Source organism: Theropithecus gelada, chromosome 10 (assembly GCF_003255815.1).
Source record: "Theropithecus gelada isolate Dixy chromosome 10, Tgel_1.0, whole genome shotgun sequence".
In the NCBI taxonomy this organism is placed as follows: domain Eukaryota; kingdom Metazoa; phylum Chordata; class Mammalia; order Primates; family Cercopithecidae; genus Theropithecus; species Theropithecus gelada.
Window position 1 is genome coordinate 67850236 of NC_037678.1, and position 18928 is coordinate 67869163.

Genomic DNA, 18928 nt, shown 5'->3' on the forward strand with positions numbered 1-18928 from the left:
CACCCCACCCATCCAGGCACCCTACCCATTTCACAGACAGCAAACTTGTCTGGGAAGGGACCAGTCTCCCAGGAAAACTGGGCCTGTGGAAGATGTGGAAGAGGGAGAGCAGTTGGAAGGGTTGTGGAGTGGCCCTTTCCCGGTCTTGTCCTACCCCACCTCCCCCTTGTGGTCTCTGTCCTCTAACAATAGGAGAACTCAGTGCAGCCAGGGAAGCGGCCACTCTCTTTCCTGCTGCCCACAGTGGTCCGACCCGCGGAGGGGCTCTGTGGAACCTACCTCGCTCTGGGGGCCAATGGAGCTGCCCGGGGCCTCAGCGGCCTGACCCAGGTGAGGTTTATGCCATGGTTGGCCTTTTTCAGCCGGGAGCCAAACTGTGGCCTAGACTGCAGATGCCTGTCGTATCTGTGGCTTGTTTCCATTCCTCATGCAGCAAACATGGGCTGAGGCTGCTTTGTGCCAGGTGCATCCTGGGCAACGTGGACACGGGCTGCTCTGAGTTTCTTAGTGAAAATGGAACTCCAATGCTTCCTGTCTTTCCCGGTTGCAGGGGAAATGGCAGGGTCAGTAGATTGAAAAGTGGGGTTAGCATCTGGGTGGCCTAGGTTCTGTTAACCTTAAGTCCCATTACACCTCTACCCAGCATCTGAATAGACAACCAGTCCTCTTTAGGGTGGGATTTTGAAAGGAAGGGCCTGCTTCTCTCCAGAACATCTCAGAATGGCTCCTTGAATGTCTTGAGAATCTGATATATATGCTAGGCACCTATTCTGGTAGGTGGTGAGTTAACGATCTTGAGTTCTGGAATCAGACACGCCTGGGTTCCAGCCCAAATGTTACCAATTTGTAACCATGTGATGCTGGAACATTCACTTAACAGCTCTGAACCTCAGTCTCCTCATCTTTAAAATGGAAGTAATAACATAGCTAACATTTAAAGAGTTTGTACTAAGTCCTGGGCACTGTGTTATGTGTGTTAACCATTTTAACCTTCCCAGTTCTGGGGAGAATCCTTATTTCTATTTTATAGATAAGGAAACTGAAGCTCAGAGAGGTTAAGACATTAGGTCAAGTACTTTCAGCTAGAAAGAGTGGGGAGGCAGTTTGGTTCCAGAGCCTATGCACACTCCTAACCACCAAGTTAAAGGCACCCACATTGTGCCCTAGACCACCCCTAGCTGTTAACCTTGCCCTATCCAGAGAGAAAAAAAGGGAGCCCTGGGCTAGATTAAGGAGACTTGGGTCTAGTGGCGTATCTTCCCTGGCTTCCTCTAAACTCTGGAGTAAGTCATTTCCCTTGCTGGCCTTCACTTTCCCTCTCTGTGAAATGGGAACAGTCATCACAGGCCTGCCTGTCTTCCAGGGCTGTTAGGAGGCTCAGATGACACCCAGTGTAAGAGTTCTCAAGAGTAAGGAGCCTGGACCAAGGGTGGGAGCTGAGGAATCCTGACCATCGCCCCGGGGGACAGCCCTGAGTTTTCTGTTCCTTGGCTACCACAGGTTCTGCTGAATGTCCTGACCTTGAACCGGAACCTGAGTGACAGCCTGGCCCGCGGCCGCCTGCACCCGGACCTGCAGTCCAACCTCCTGCAGGTGGACAGTGAGTGCAGAGGAGAGATCTTGTGGGGAGGGCACAGGGACTGGTAGAGAAAGGACTCTTCCCAAGGGTGCCCATGCCTCAACCAGCACCAACTGCCAGTGAAGTTTGGTTTTATTTGGCAAATTCCTATTGGAGCAGTGGACGATCTGGGGATTGGAACCAGTCTTGCCATTTCCTGGTTGTGTGGCCTTGGGAAATCCATGTCTCAACTCTGAGCCTCAGTTTTCTCATTTGTAAAATAAGACACAGTTGTTCATTCTTCAGACCTTCATTTACTCAACAGTTTGTATTGAACACCTACTGTTTTCTAGGCATCATCCTAGGTGCTGGGGATACTGCATTTACAGGCAAACAGGAAAATAAGTCATCAAAGAAATATGAGGCAAATAAGTGCTCTGCTAACAGTCAGAGCAGGGTGACATAATAGGACTGATTCAATGATCAAGGAAGACTTCTCTTTGGTGATATTTAAGCTGAGATCTAAAGAGAGAGAAAGAAACTGGGTGCAGTGGCTCAGACCTATAATCCCAGGCTGAGGTGGGAGGATTGCTTGAGGCCAGGAGTTCAAGAGCAGCCTGGGTAACATAGTGAGACCTCCATCTCTATAAAATTTTTAAATTAGCCAGGCATGGTGCGTGCCTGTGCTTCTAGCTACTCGGGAGGCTGAGGCAGGAGAATTGCCTGAACCAGGGAGGCAGAGGTTACAGTGAGCCGAGATCACGCCACTGCCCTACAGCCTGGGTAACAGAGTGAGATCCTGTCTCCTAAAAAAAAAAAAAAAAAAAAAAAGTGTAAGAGAGAGCCCACTGTACAAAGAACTGGTGCAGAACTGTGTAGGTCAGGGGAGCAAGTACAAAGAACTCAGGGCAGGAATGGACTTGGTGGTTCGAGGAATAAAAAGGAGACCAAGGTAAGCAAGGATGAAATTAGATCAGAGAGGCCGGCAGGCAGACGCCAGATCATGGACCTTATGGTGAGGAGATGGACTTTCACCTAAGGGCTTAATTTTGGCACAGCTGAATTTTATAAACAGGAAAGTGTGTGCACCTTTGAAGAGTTTTTATTATAACAATATATTAATATGACACTAGTCCAAAAGAATACAGAATTGATTGAGACACAGTCCTTGCCTGTTCAATATTATCCCCATTCTATAGAGGAAGAAACTGAGGCTCACAGAAGTTATAAACTAGTCAAAGATCAACCACTAAGTGGCAGAACTTCAATTAGGACATACACCTGGCTGATACCAAAGACTCTATTCTTTACCGCACAGCTCTTGATATCTGCTGGACTGAATCATGTTAGAAGCAGAGACTGCAATCTTCAACGATCACATCCTGTAGTTGGCCAGCGACACTTGGATCCCAGCTGATAGATGACAAGGCCACGTCCTTGAAACTGAATTTTGTTCAACAAATATCTGCTGGTCTCTGTTGAACGTGAGGCTCTCTGCTAAGTTATTTGGGCTCAGCCCAGTCCTCCCCTCAGGGCCTTAGTGTAAGATGGAGGCATAAGGAGTGGGGGCTTGGTGAAGGGAAAGTTCATCCACCTGAGGCCCTGGGGAGGCTTTATGGAGGAGGCAACAAGTAGCTGGGCCTTGAAGTATGAGTAGGAATTTGGCATGTGGAGGTAAAGGACATTCTGGTCAGGAACAGCCTAGGCAAAAACCAGAACGAATGACTCAGAGAGCAGTCGGGAGGCTAGCTGTTGTTTCCCAGAGTTCTGAGTTTACCCAGCACCTTTGTGACTTTTGCCACATTTGCACACCATCTAAACCATTATGTACAGAACATGTCTCTATAAATGAACTTCCTTTTAGCCTAAATGTATTTTATTTTATAATTTTTTTGAGATAGAGTCTCACTCTGTCGCCCAGGCTGGAGTACAGTGGTGCAATCTCAGCTCACTTCAACCTCCGCCTCCTGGGTTCAAGCGATTCTCATGCCTCAGCCTCCCTAGCAGCTGGGATTACAGGTGCACATGCCACCACAGCCGGCTAATTTTTGCATTTTTGTAGAGATGGGGTTTCCCCATGTTGGCCAGGCTGGTCTCGAACTCCTGATCTCAAGTAATCCACCTACCTCGGCCTCCCGAAGTGCTAGATTTACAGGCGTGAGCCACCACGCCTGGCCCTAAATGTATTTGTATTTTTAAAATAGACCTTATATTATAATCACAAATGGAAAAATGACATCATTTGCCACAAATAGATGATAAATAGCTACCATCTATTTGTTAGCTACACAAATAGATACGTGCAGTTTTTAGTTAAATATTTGTTGCCCATGGAAGGCTCTGAGACTGCTTTCTCCGTTAAAGGAGATGAGGAAGTGTTAGAGAGCAGACTGAAACTTGTTCCTTGCCATAATCAAAAGGATTGAAAGTGAACCACAAAGGACATAGATTTTCGATTAAGTGATTTAATACTATTCAAGATTGGGTCTTCATCTCAAGAGCTGCCGAAAGCCTTCCTATTAGGGAAAGAAGAAGACTAGATCTTTATTGAGAAGCGGTATGATGTGGAGTTACAGGGCTTATCACAGAGGTCAGCCTTAAGATTATCCAGTTGAGAAGGGGAGACACATGACCTGAGTTGTCTTATTTAGGGGAGGTAGATTGAGGGGAGGAGAATTTAAGTCAGGGACATATGAGAAGCAGCTGGGATATGGCCCAGGCAAGAGATGATGAGGGCCTGAACTTATCCAACGGGATGGGGATTTGTTCATCTATCTAGTAAGTATCTGCTCAATATTTACTATGTACTGACCCTGGACTGGGGATCAATAGCAAACGAGACAACGTTCCTACCTTCAAAAAGCTTATAATCTAGTGGAGGGAGACACAGTAAATAAATAAACAAATACAGGTAACAGTAAGTACTTTGGAAGAAAACCAAACAAGGTAAATATGGTAGGGACTGCTGTTTTAGGTAATGGTGGAGGAAATTCTTGAAGAGGTGCCAAAGACTGGACTGAAGTAAGGGGACCAGCAGTGTGACTTTCTAGGAGAGCATTCCAGACGGAAAGAACAGGAAGTGCAAAGGCATTGAAGTAGAAACATGTTTGACCTCCTAAAGGGACAGCAACGAGGCCAGTGTGGCTGGAATACAGTTAAGCAAGGTGAGGAATAGAAGGAAATGAGGGAAGGAATTTAGAGAGGTAGCAAGGTCCCAAACAATGTTGGGCTTAGAGGCACCTTGGTAAGGACTTTGGATTTTATTCTAAAAGCCGTTGAAGCTGTTGTAGGGCTTTGAGCAGGGGAAGTGACAAGGTCTGACTAGTGGTTTAAAAGGATCCCCTTGGCTGCTGTTTGAACAGGCTATAAGAAAGGCAGGGGGCCGGGCATGGTGGCTCACGCCTGTAATCCAAGCACTTTGGGAGGCCGAGGTGGGCAGATCACCTGAGCTCGGGAGTTCGAGACCAGCCTGACCAACAAGAAGAAACACCGTCTCTACTAAAAAAAATAGAAAATTAGCCGGGCATAGTGGCTCATGCCTGTTATCCCAGCTACTGGGGAGGCTGAGGCAGGAGAATCGCTTGAACCCGGGAGGCAGAGGTTGCCGTGAGCCAAAATCATGTCATTGCACTCCAGCCTGGGCAACAAGAGCGACACTCCACCTCAAAAAAAAAAAAAAGGAAGGAAGGAAGGGAGGGAAGGCTGAAAGCAGGGAGACCAGTAAGGAAGGAAGGGAGGGCTGGAAGCAGAGAGACCAGTTAGTGGATTATGCAGGAATCCTGGCAAGTAATGATGGCAGCTTGACTTTGGCAGGTGAAGATGAAGATCCACAAAGCCCCTTTTTCTTTTTCTTTTTTTTCCTTCCTCCCTCCCTTCCTTCCGTTCTTTTCTTTTCTTTTTCTTTTTTTTTTTTTTTTTGAAACAGGGTTTTGTTCTGTTGCCCATACTGGAGTGCAGTGGTGCAATCTCAGCTTACTTTACTGCAACTTGTGCCTCCCAGGGTCAAGCGATCCTCCTACCTTAGCCTTCTGAGTAGCTGGGACTACAGGCATGTATCACCAACCTTAGCTAATTTTTAAATTTTCTGCAGAGATGGGGTATCCTTATATTGCCCAGGCTAGTCTCAAATTCCTGGGCTCAAATGATCCTCCCACCTTAGCCTCCCAAAGTGCTGGGATTACAGGCATGGGCCACTGCACCTGATCTGTCCTGTTTTCAGTATGAAGAATGACTGTATATTATTGATCACTTACTGTATGCAAGGTTCAGTGCTGTGTGTGCATTATCTCTGTTAGTCCCTGCAACTTCATGTTCTCATATAATCCCTATTTATACATGAGGAAACTGAGGCTCAGCAAGGTAAAGTGATTTGTCCAAGGTCATACAGCTCTGTGGTGGAGCAGCCAGGACGAGGATCAGGTCTGACTGTAGGACTCTTGAACTAGTGCTCTGTACATTCTGAATGTGTGTATGTCGGGGATGGTTTTTCAGGTGAGTTCACAGAGGAAGAGATTGAGTTCCTGGAAGCCAGGGGTCACCACGTGGAGAAAGTAGATGTCTTATCCTGGGTCCATGGCAGCCGAAGGACCAACAACTTCATCATCGCTGTTAAGGACCCTCGGAGCCCAGATGCAGCTGGAGCCACCATCCTGTAGAGCAGCGGGGTGGGGCGGGGTCTCTGCTCCCCCACTTTGCATGTTCCCAGAGTCCCTCCTTCTCCCAGGTTTGGTCTTAGGGGGACCCCATGGATGCCCCAGAGCAGGGGCCAGAGGGGATGCTTAGCAAACCCAATCCCAGAGTAACTGGAAAATTCTCCATCAGGAGGCCGCTGGTGGTGGTGGTGGTGGTAGTGATGGTGATGTTGATGGTGATGATGATGGTGATGAGTGTCAGCATCCACAGCCAGGCAGGCAGGACCTTGAGGAATCAGACTGTCTATGTGTCACCTCCCCTCCTTCAGCCATGCTGGCCCTGAGCTTAGGGATGTGCTTGCAAACCCTTCTCAAGGGTCTCACAACCCCAACATCTTCAGACTGGCCTGACCTGGGCCTTGTCTTCTAATTCCTTTCTCCTGTTCCCAGCCTCATTTCTTAAATGACTAGGAATTTTTTAATGGGCCATTATAGGGAGGGGTTGCTCCTCTTTTCCCACCAGGTTGAGGTGGGGGCCTTGCATCTGGGGGTCCCCAGGGTATGGGGTGGGGGTGGGGACAAGCTCAGGGGCTTCCATTTGCAAAGGGGAATTAAAGAATGTTGCTTAACTATGGCTGTGGTTTAATTTATATTTAACTGGGTTGAGAGTGGGAGTGGGAGAAGAGACCTCGACTCGCCCTGTCCCAGTAACCGACTCCAGAGTAACCTGGAGTCAGCGTTGAAGGACTCATAATAATATCTGCTGTCCAGCTAAGACATGCACCAATAATAATAATAATTCATAACAACAGTAATAACTATAGTAGATAGCATCTAATCTTTATTACAAGCCTCACAAAGTAGGTACTAATATTATTGTCATTTTACAGATGGGAAAAAGGCCAAAAGAGGTTAAGGGACTTGTCTAAGGTTCTTCATCTGTTAAATGGAAGAACTGGGGTTCATCTCAGCATGTCCAACCCCGGAATTTGTGCTCTTAACCAATTCCACACCTGTTAGTTGAACTATTTGTTATAAAGTATGTCATATAGTATATATCAGACAATAAGTACCTTTTATAGATAATATCATTCATGCCTCCATCTACTTTGTACCTTCAGGTACTTTGTTAGGCACTAGAGATTCAGCACTGAACAAGACAGGCTTTTTTTTTTTTTTTTTGCAACAGAGTTTTGCGCTTGTTGCCCAGGCTGGAGTGCAATGGCGTGATCTCGGCTCACCACAACCTCCGCCTCCCTGGTTCAAGCGATTCTCCTGCCTCAGCCTCCCGAGTAGCTGGGATTACAGGCATGCACCACCATGCCTGGTTAATTTTGTATTTGTAGAGACGGGGTTTCACCACGTTGGTCAGCCTGGTCTCAAACTCCCGACCTCAGGTGATCTGCCCACCTTAGCCTCCCAGAGTGCTGGGATTACAGGCATTAGCCACCGCGCCTGGCCAAGACAGATTTTTTAATGGGTTTGCAGTCTATAGCGGCAGTCAAACGTTAAAGAAATAAGAGCACAGATAATTCGGATAACTGCCATCACAATAAGCTCTATGAGGGATACTAAGAGAATGTATATCAAGAAAGTTAATCTAGGCTAGGCGTGGTGGCTCAAACCTGTAATCCCAGCACTTTGGGAGGCCGAGACCATCCTGGCTAACACGGTGAAACCCCGTCTCTACTAACAAATACAAAAAACTAGCCAGGCGAGGTGGCGGGCGCCTGTAGTCCCAGCTACTCAGGAGGCTGAGGCAGGAGAATGGCGTAAACCCGGGAGGCGGAGCTTGCAGTGAGCTGAGATCTTGCCACTGCACTCCAGCCTGGGTGACAGAGCAAGACTCCGTCTCAAAAAAAAAAAAAGAAAAAAAAGAAAGTTAATCTAGTTTGAGGATCTGCAAAAACCTCCCTGAGAAGGTCATGAGGATGAATAGGATTGACAGGAAAGGATTAGATATGGGATGTGGAAATGTCATTCTAGCAAAGGGAACAGTATGTTGAAAGGCATTGTGGTGAGAAGGAATGTGTCATGTTTTAGGAGGTGAAAGAAGGCCTATATATTCTTCCTAGAGCAGGGGTTGGCAGAGTTTTCCTACAAAGGGCCAGAGAGTAAATATTTCAGGCTTTGTAGGTCATATGGTTCCTGTAGTAATTACTCAACTTTGTTGCTGAAGTGCAAAAGCAGCCATAGACAATGTGTAAGACAACATCCTGATGGCTGTGGATATGTTCCAATAGAACTCTTCCTTCTCTTTCTTTTCTTTTCTTTTCAGACAGAGTCTCGCTCTGTCACCCAGACTGGAGTGCAGTGGTGTGATCTGCAAGCTCCGCCTCCCGGGTTCGCGCCATTCTTCTGCCTCAGCCTCCCAAAATAGCTGGGACTACAGGCATCTGCCACCAAGCCTGGTTAATTTTTTTTTTCCTGTGTCTTTTTAGTAGAGACAGGGTTTCACCATGTTAACCAGGATGGTCTCGATCTCCTGACCTCGTGATCCGCCCACCTCGGCCTCCCAAAGTGCTGGGACTATAGGTGTGAGCCACTGCACCCAGCCAGAACTTTATTTTCTAGAAATAGACCCTTACTGCCGTAAGAGTGGTAGTGTGCTGACCCCTACACTAGAGCACCCCGAGGGGATGATGGGATGAGATGAAACTGGTGAGGTAGGTAGATCATTCTTATGAGGCTGGTATTAATTCCCCATTTTATTGATGAGAAAATTGTGACGGGAGAATCATGAAGTAACTTACCAGAGATCACCCAGCTGGTAGTTGGCAGATGCATGATTCAAAAGCAATCTGTTTGACTCCATAGACTATGTCTCTCTTTCTTTCTTTCTTCTTTTCCTTTCCTTCCTTCCTACCTTTCTCTTTTATCTTTTCTTTTCTCCCTTCTTTCCTTCCCCTCCTTTCACAGATCCATGATTCAAAAGCAATCTGTTTGACTCCATAGACTGTTTCCCTTCCCTTCCCTTCCCTTCCTTTCTTTCTTTTTTTTTTTTTAGAGACAGGGTCTTACTCTGCCACCCAGCCTGGAGTGCAGTGGTGCAATCCCTGTTCACTGTAGCCTCGACTTTCTTGGTCAAGCAATCCTCCTGCCTTGGCCTCCCAAGTGGCTGGGACTACAGGCATACACCACCACACCTGGCTGATTTTTCATTTTTTGTAGAAACAAGGGTCTCACTAACAGCCCAGGCTGATCTTGAACTCCTGGCCTCAAGTGATTCTCCTGCCTTGGCCTTCCAAAGTGCTGGGATTGTAGGCATGAGCCACTGTGCCTGGCCACTTCTTTAAAATTTTTTAAATTACTTTATTGGATTGCGGATGTAACAGTTTTTCAAATATCAAACACTTTATAGATATATAATGTGTATCTGTAATCCACCCCCTCAAAATCCAAACTTTCCAAAAATCTCACTATCAATAATTTAATATACATTCCTCCAACCTTTTTCTGTACATTAACATATATTCTGTTTAAAAAGTAAAATGGCACTATATTTTCACACTGTCTACAACTTCCTTTTTAAAAAATTTACCAATATAGCATGGGCATTTTCCCCTGTTAATATATATGGATCCACTTTATTATTTATAATAATGCATCATAGTTCCCTGAAGGGTTTAACTAGTTTCCTTTTGATGGATGTTTGGGTGATCCTTGTCCTGATATCTTTAGGTGCTTGAGCCATGCCTGTAGTCATACCAACTCTCCCAGGCTGTCTTTCAAATGACAGAGTGCCTTAGTTCATTTGGGCTGCCATACCAAAATATGATAAACTGGGTAGATTGGAGCAGAGATTAGTGAAATAGAGAATAGAAAAACAATAGAGAAAATCAATAAAATCAAACCCTGGATCTTTGGAAAAATCAACAAAATTGACAAACCCATCCCAGATTGATCAAGAAAAAAAGAAGACTCAAATTACTAGAATCAGAAATTAAAGATGGGACAGTACTTACAATCTTACAGAAATAAAAAAGGATTGTAAAGAAATACTATGAACAATTGTACGTTAATAAATCAGATAACTTAGATGAAACGTAAAATTTCCTAGAAAGACACATACCAAAACTGACTCAAGAAGAAATAGACAATCTGAGGAGATGTATAACAAATAAAGAGATTAGTAATATATACTAAAAAGCAAACTACTTACAAAGAAAAGCCCAGGTCCCAGATGACCTCACTAGTGATTTCTACAAAACATTTAAAAAATTAATACCAATTCTATAAAAAAACTTTCCATAAATAGAAGAGGAAGAAACGCCTTCTAGTTTATTCTGAGACTAGTTTTACCTTGAAATTAAAATCCAACAAACACATAATAAGAAAACTACAGACCAATATTCTTTTATGAACATGGATGCAAAAATACTCAACAAAATACTAGCCAACAACATATAAAAAGAAGTATACCCTGCCTCGGTGCGATACATTCCAGAAATTCAAGCTTGGTTTACTATTCAAAACTCAAGTATTGCATTATATCTTTTTGGTAGAATAAAAAACAAAAACCACATGATCATCTCAATAGATGCAGAAAAGGCATCTGACAAAATCCAACACCCCTTCATGATAACAAACAAACAAAAAACACTGCAAACTAGGAATAGAAGAGAACTTCCTCAACATGATAAAAGGCAAATATGAAAAACCCTCAGTTAACATCATAGTTAATAGTTAAAGATTGGATGCTTTCCCACTAAGATTAGAGCATACCCATTCTTGCTACTTCTATTCAATATTGTACTGGATGTTTTAGTCAGGGCCGTTAGGCAAGATATAGAAATAAAAGGCCTCCAGATTGGAAAGTAAAAAGTAAAACTGTTTTTATTTGCAGATGGCATGATCTTGTACACAGAAAATCCTAATAAATCAATGAAAACAATGACAGCTAACAAAGGAGTTCAGCAAGATTACTAATACAAGATCAGTATAAAATCAGTATAAAGTTTTTGTACGCTTGCAATAAACAACTGTAAATGAAATGAAGAAAACAATTCTGGCCAGGCACAGTGGCTCCCACCCGGAATTGCAACACTTTGGGAGGCTGAGGCTGGAGGATTGCTGGAGCCTAGGAGTTGGAGACCAGCCTGGGCAACATGGTGAAACTTTGTCTCTACAAAAATTAACTGACAGTGGTGGTGTGTGGCTGTAGTCCCAGCTCCTCAGGAGGCTGAGGTGGGAGAATAGCTTGAGGCCGGGAGGTGGGTTGCAGTGAACCAAGATGGCGTCACTGCACTCTAGCCTGGGCATTAGAGTGAGACCCTTAAACAAAAAAAGAAAAAGAAAAAAGAAAGAAAATTCCACTTACTGAAACATCAAAAAGAATAAAATATTTAGGAATAAATTTTATAAAAGAAATATAAAACTTAAAACTACAAAACATTGTTGAAAGAAATGAAAGGAGACCTAAATAAATGTAGACATTCTGTGTTTATAAATCGAAAGATTCAATTTTGTTAAGATGCCAGTACTTCCCAATTGATCTACAGATTCAACGCAATCTATATCGAAATTTCAGCAGCACTTTTTTGCAGAAATGAATATGGATGATCCTAAAATTCATATGGAATTAATTGTAAGGGACACAGAATAGCCAAAACAATCTTGAAAAAGAACAATGTTGGAGAACACACATTTCCGGATTTCAAAACTTACTACAAAGTAATCAAAACAGTGTGGTAGGTATAAGGATAAACATATCAATGGAACATAATTGATAATCCAGAAATAAATCAATATATCTACGGCCAATTGATCTCAACTAGTGTGCCAAGATCATTCAATGAAGAAGGAATAGTCTCTTTAACATACTCACATACACGAAATGAAGTTTGAACCTTACCTCACACCACACACAAAAAACTCAAAATGGATCAAAGACCCAAATATAAGAGTTAAAACTATAAAACTCTTAGAAGGAAACATAGGGGTAAATCCTCATACCTTGGATTTGGCTATGGTTTCTTAGATATGCACCGAAAGCACAGTGACAAAAGCAAACATAGATAATTGGACTTCATCGAAATTAAAAAGTTTTGTACATAAAAGGACAATATTGAGTGAAAAGACAGTCCAAAAATGCGAAAAATATTTGCCATCTTATATCTGATCTGAGTACTTTATATAGTACCCAGAATATATTAAAAACACTTAGAGTTCAACAACATAAAGACAAATAACTCAATTAAAATATGGGCAAAGGACTTCAATAGACATTTCTTGGCAGGGCACAGTGGCTCATGCCTGTGATTCCAATACTTTGGGAGGCCAAGGTGGGCAGATCGCTTAAGACGAGGATTTCAAGACCAGCCTAGGCAAAATAGTGAAACCCCGTATATACCAAAAATATAAAAAATTAGCTGGGTGCAGTGGCACGTGCCTGTAGTCCCAGCTACTCGGGAGGCTGAGGCAGGAAGATCCCTTGAACCCAGGAGATCAAGGCTGCAGTGAATTGAGATCGTGCTATTGTACTCCAGCCTGAGTGATAGGAGTGAAGCCCTGCCTCAAAACAAAACAAAACAAAAAAGACACTTTTTTTTTTTTTTTTTTTCTGAGACAGAGTGTCACTCTGTCACCCAGGATAGAGTGCACTGGCACTATCTTGGCTCACTGCTACCTGCACCTCTCGGGCTCAAGAGATTCTCCCACCTCAGTGCCCTTTGTAGCTGGGACTACAGGTACATGTCACCACGCCCAGCTAATTTTTGCATTTTTTGTAGAGATGGGGTTTTGCCATGTTGCCCAGCCTGGTCTCAAACTCCTGGACTCAAGCAATCCTCCCGTCTTGGCCTCCCAAAATGCTGGGATTACAGGTGTGAGCCACTGTGCCTGGGTTTCAACAGACATTTCTTCAAAGATAAGTCTATGATAAGATACTGAATATCATAATCACTAAGGAAATGTAGATTAAAACAGGTCAAAATCACCGTGAGATACCACTTCACAACAATTAGACTGGCCATAAATATTATTTTTATTTTTTATTTATTAAAATTTTTTTTATCTTTTATTTAAATAGAGATGAAGTCTTACTGTGTGGCTCAGGCTGGTCTCAAATTCCTGGCCTCAAGCAGTCCTCCTGCCTCAGCCACCCAAAGTGCTGGGATTACGGGTGTGAGCCACTGTGCCCCTACAACAATAATTTTTGAAAAAGGAAATAACAAGTGTTGCTCAGGATGTGAAAAACTAGAGTCTTCATACATTATTGGTAGAAATGTAAAATGGTACAGCAGCTATGGAAAACAGTTTGGCATTTCTTTAATGAGACAAACCAAATTACCAAATGACCCAGCAACACCATTCCCAGGCATAAACCCCAAATCACTGAAAACAGGTGTTGAAAGAAAAACGTGTACATGAATGTTCATAGCAGCACTATTCACAATCCCAAAAGGTAAAAAACAACCCAAATGTCCATCAATGGACAAAAAGATAACAAAATGTGGTATATTCATACAATAATACATATTATATTATTCAGCTATGAAAAAGAATGAAGTACTGATACTGATACATGCTACAATATGGATGAACCTTGAAAACATTGTGCCAAGTGAGAGAAGCTAAAAGGTTACATATGATTCCATTTATATGAAATATCCATAATAGGCAAACTGATAGAGACAGAAAGTCAACTGGTGATTCCTTAGAGCTGAGGGAATGGGGGAGTTGGGGAGAGGGAGATATCTAAAGAGTATGGAGTTTCTTCTGAGGCAATGAAAATGTTCTAAAATTGACTGTGGTGACGGTTGCACATATCTGTGACTATACTAAATACCATAGAATTACACTTTTTTTTTTTTTTTTGAGACAGGGTCTGGCTTTGTGGCCCAGGCTGGAGTACAGTAGCATAATCTCAGCTCACTGCAAACTCCGCCTCCTGGGCTCAAGCGATCCTCCCACCTCAGTCTCCACAATAGCTGGGACTGCAGGCATACACCACCACATTCAGCTAATTTTTGTATTTTTGGTAGAAATGGGGTTTCACCATGTCACCCAGGCTGGTCTTGAACTCCTGGACATATGCGATCTGACTGACTCAGCATCCCAGAGTGCTGGGATCACAGGCTTCAGCCGCACACCCGGCTGAATTACACACTTTAAATGAGTAAATTGTATGGTATGTCAATTATATTTCAATAAAGTTGTTTTTTTGTGTTGTTTTGTTCGGGAAAATTGTTTTTTGTTTGTTTTGGTTTTTGTTTTGAGACAGAGTTTCACTCTTGTCACCCAGGCTGGAGTGGAATGGCGGGATCTCAGCTAACTGCAACCTCCACCTCCCAGGTTCAAGCAATTCTTCTGCCTCAATCCCCTGAGTAGCTGGGATTACAGGAACCCACCACCATGCCCAGCTAATCTTTGTATTTTTAGTAGAGATGGGGTTTCACCATGTTGGCCAGGCTGGTCTGAACTCCTGACCTCAGGTGATCCACCCGCCTCAGACTGCAAAGGTGCTTGGATTACAGGCGTGAGTCGCCGCGCCCAGCCTGTCAATAAAGCTGTTTTAAAAAAGACATAGGAAACCCCGTCGGTCCCTTTCCCCTGGCTGGCAGCGCGGAGGCCGCACGATGCCTGGAGTTACTGTAAAAGACGTGAACCAGCAGGAGTTCGTCAGAGCTCTGGCAGCCTTCCTCAAAAAGTCCGGGAAGCTGAAAGTCCCCGAATGGGTCGACACCGTCAAGCTAGCCAAGCACAAAGAGCTTGCTCCCTACGATGAGAACTGGTTCTACACACGAGCTGCTTCCACAGCACGGCACCTGTACCTCCGGGGTGGCGCTGGGGTTGGCTCCATGACCAAGATCTATGGGGGACGTCAGAGAAACGGCGTCATGCCCAGCCACTTCAGCCGAGGCTCCAAGAGTGTGGCTCGTCGGGTCCTCCAAGCCCTGGAGGGGCTGAAAATGGTGGAAACGGACCAAGATGGGGGCCGCAAACTGACACCTCAGGGACAGAGAGATCTGGACAGAATCGCCGGACAGGTGGCAGCTGCCAACAAGAAGCATTAGAACAAACCATGCTGGGTTAATAAATTGCCTCATTCGTAAAAAAAAAAAAAAAAAAAAAAAAAAAAAAAAGACATAGGATTTGGTAATATCAGCTAAGAGCTGAATGCAAACTCTATGACCCAGCAATCCTAGTCCTAGGTTTTTATCCAGCAAAAAAATTGTACACATGTTCATCCAAAGACATGTACAAGAATGTTCATGGTAGTAAAATTTAAAATAACTCTGGCCTGGGTGCGGTGGCTCAAGCCTGTAATCCCAGCACTTTGGGAGGCGAAGGTGGGCGGATCACCTGGGGTCGGGAGTTTGAGCCCAGCCTGACCACCATGGAGAAATCCCATCTCTACTAAAAATACAAAAAATTAGCCAGGCGCGGTGGCAGGTGCCTGTGATCCCACCTACTCGGGAGGCTAAGGTAGGAGAATTGTTTGAACCCAGGAGGTGGAGGTTGCAATGAGCCGAGATCACGCCATTGCACTCCAGCCTGGGCAACAAGAGCAAAACTCCCATCTCAAAAAAAAAAAAAAAAAGAAAAACAAAACAAAAAAGCTCCGGCTAGGTGTGGTGGCTGATGCCTGTAATCCTACCACTTAGGGAGGCCAAGGCACGCGGATTGCCTGAGCTCAGGAGTTCAGGACCAGCCTGGGCAACACAGTGAAACCTTGTCTCTACTAAAAAATACAAAAGAAATTAACCGGGCGTGGTGGCATACACCTGTAGTCCTAGCTACACGGGAGGCTGAGGTCAGAGAATTGCCTGAACCCAGGAGGCAAAAGTTTCAGTAAGCCAAGATCGCACTATTGCACTCCAGCCTGGGCGACAGAGCAAGACTCCATCTCTAAAAAATAAAATAAAATAAGATAAAATAAAATAGCTCCTAAGTGGAAACCCACATGCCCATTAACAGTAGAATGGATAAATTATGGTGTATTCAAACAATAAAATGCTGGCCAGGTGTGGTGGCTCATATCTGTAATCCCAGCACTCTGGGTGGCAGAGGTGGGAGGATCACTTGAGCCCAGGAGTTTGAGACCAAGCTGGGCAACATGGTGAAACCCCGTCTCTACAAAAAATACAAAAATTAGCGTGGTGTGGTGGCATGCACCTGTGGTCCTAGCTACTAGGGAGGCTGAGGCAGAAAGATTACTTGAGCGTGAGAGGTTAAGGCTGCAGTGACCTGTGATTGCAACACTGCACTCCAGCCTGGGTGACAGAGCAAGACTCTGTCTCAAAAAAATAAAAAATAAATAATGAGATGCTACCCAGCAATGAAAATGAACATGCTACAACTACATGCAACAATGTAGATGAATCTATAAGTTTAACTCCTGGTGAGACTAATCTATGGAGTTAGAAGTCAAAATACTGTTTACCCTTGGAGTCTGTGGGTAATGACTAGAAGGGGCTTCTTTGGGGCTGAATGTTCTATTTCTTGATTTCAGTGTTAGACATGTGTGTTGGCTTTGTAGAAATTCATCAGGCTTTATACTTATGATTTCTGTACTTTTATGTCTTTATATTATACTCTAATAAAAAGCTTTACAATTTCAGAATATTTTTGAAAACAGATTTTTTTTCTCCCCCACCCCCACCTTTGTGTGTGTGTATGTGGTCACTTGATACTCCTCCATTTTTTTAAATTGTGTAATGATTACTCTATTTCTTCTATTTTTCAATATTTTCAATATTTTTTTTCCTGAAGAGCAAGCCATGGCTTGCCCATAGTAAGCCCCCTACTTTCTTTTTTCTTTTTTCTTTTCTTTTTTTTTTTTTTGAGATGGAGTCTCACTCTGTCATCCAGGCTGGAGTGCAGTGGTGCGATCTTGGCTCACTGCAACCTCTGCTTCCCGGGCTCAAGTGATCCTCCCATCTCAGCCTCACATGGAGCTGGGGCTACAGGCATGATGCACCACCACGATTGGCTAATTTTTGTATTTTTCTGTAGAGATGAGGTTTCACCCTGTTGCCCTGGCTGGTCTCTTAATTCCTGGACTCATGCAATTCACCTACCTCCACCTCCCAAAGTGCTGGGTTCACAGGCATGAGCCACTGTGCCTCGCCATAGTATGTCTTTATGCAAAGCAGAACTGACCCCCTTCTCAAGGCATTTTATTTCCATATGTCTGAAAATTGTTACAATGAATGGATTCTGTAATAACAAGGCATTTTACTGCCATCTACTGGTAAATTATCATAATAAATTTACAAATTACAATATCATGTGAATGGTGTCCACTTAAAAGTGATATCCTTCAAGACTAGTGAACAATACAGTCAGGATGGCTAATGGTAACCCCAGGAAACCAAGAGGCAAGATGTCTGCTTTTGCCTTCTTTGTACAGATGTGCAGAGAAGAACATAAGAAAAACCCAGAGGTCCCTGTCAATTTTGCAGAATTTTCCAAAAAGTGCTCTAAGAGGTGGAAGACAATGTCTGGGAAAGAGAAGTCTAGGCCGGGCACAGCAGCTTATGCCTGTAATCTCAGCACTTTGGGAGGGTGAGGCGGGTGGATCACCTGAGGTAAGGAGTTTGAGACCAGCCTGGCCAACATGGTGAAACCCCGTCTCTACTAAAAATACAAAAAATTAGCTGGACATGTTGGTGGGTGCCTGTAATCCCAGCTGCTGGGGAGGCTGAGGCAGGAGAATGGCTTGAACCCAAAAGGCAGAGGTTGCAGTGAGCTGAGATCGTGCCACTGCACTTCAGCCTGGGCAACAAGAGCAAAACTCCATCTCAGAAAAAAAAAAGAAGAGAGAGAAGTCTAAATTCGATTAAATGGCAAAGGCAGATAAAGTGCACGATGATACAGAAAGGAAGGATTATGGACCAGCTAAGGGAGGCAAGAAGAACGATCCTAATGCCCCCAAAAGGCCACTGTCTGGATTCTTCCTGTTCTGTTCAGAATTCCACCCCAAGATGAAATCCACAAACCCCGGCATCTCTATTGGAGATGTGGCAAAAAAGCTGGGTGAGATGTGGAAGAACTTAAATGACAGTGAAAAGCAGCCTTATGTCACTAAGGTGGCAAAACTGATGAAGTATGAGAAGGATGTTGCTGACTATAAGTCGAAAGGAAAGTTGGATGGCGCAAAAGGTCCTGCTAAAGTTGCCTGGGAAAAGATGGAAGAGGAAGATGAAGAAGAGGAGGAGGAAGAGGAGAAGGTAGATGAATAAATAAACTGTCAAAAAAAAGTGATATCCTTCTTCAGGGCAAAATTCATCCAACTAAATGTGTTAAGTCTGTGATTTGGCACTGTTGTGACGAACCCTGCAGACAGTAAAATGTAGACACTTTCTAGGTGGTTTTGTTCTTTCTTTTTTTCCCCTGTTTTGTTACTGTTTTTCTTAAACACATCATTGAAGTATTCACTGTCAGTCTTATCACTGCAAAGCTTAAGCCTATTTAGACATACATGAAAGTAGAAGTCCAATAAATACAAATCAAATTATCAAAGAACAATTGATTTTCTTCACTCTAGTCCAAATCTAGAACAATCCTGGATGTTTTAGGACTGTTTTTCTTGCTCAAAACATTTTATGAAATAGCCTGATCACCTCTTCAGAAGCCTCTCTCAATCTATTGCTTGTTGAGACTATCATATGCACTAAGGTTTCTCCTAAACATTTCTAGGTATAAATTCATTAATATGCTTGACAACCTTATGGGGTAGGAGCCCTTATTCTCTGCATCCCATAGGTGAGGCAACTGAAGCACAAAGAAGTTA

The 18928-nt window shown here is 43.8% G+C and overlaps 1 protein-coding gene and 2 pseudogenes across 3 annotated transcripts in view; all 3 read left to right on the forward strand.

Annotated features, from left to right (window-relative positions):
* Positions 1-6818, forward strand: part of GGT7 (gamma-glutamyltransferase 7) — a 28702-nt gene extending 21884 nt beyond the window's left edge. Inside the window, exons 13-15 of one of the 2 annotated variants that reach the window (XM_025398603.1) lie at positions 193-330; positions 1501-1600; positions 6050-6818. In XM_025398603.1, the coding sequence (XP_025254388.1) occupies positions 193-330; positions 1501-1600; positions 6050-6213 (402 nt within the window). In that variant the 3' untranslated portion in view covers positions 6214-6818. The remainder of the gene's footprint in view (positions 1-192; positions 331-1500; positions 1601-6049) is intronic. The other variant, XM_025398604.1, reaches the window with a different exon arrangement.
* A 7904-nt stretch (positions 6819-14722) lies between these two features.
* Positions 14723-15275, forward strand: LOC112632707 (annotated as a pseudogene). The gene has a single exon (XR_003121435.1). The product of XR_003121435.1 is annotated as a 40S ribosomal protein S19 pseudogene (transcript).
* A 2207-nt stretch (positions 15276-17482) lies between these two features.
* On the forward strand, positions 17483-18377 carry LOC112632706 (annotated as a pseudogene).
* Positions 18378-18928: the final 551 nt, after the last annotated feature.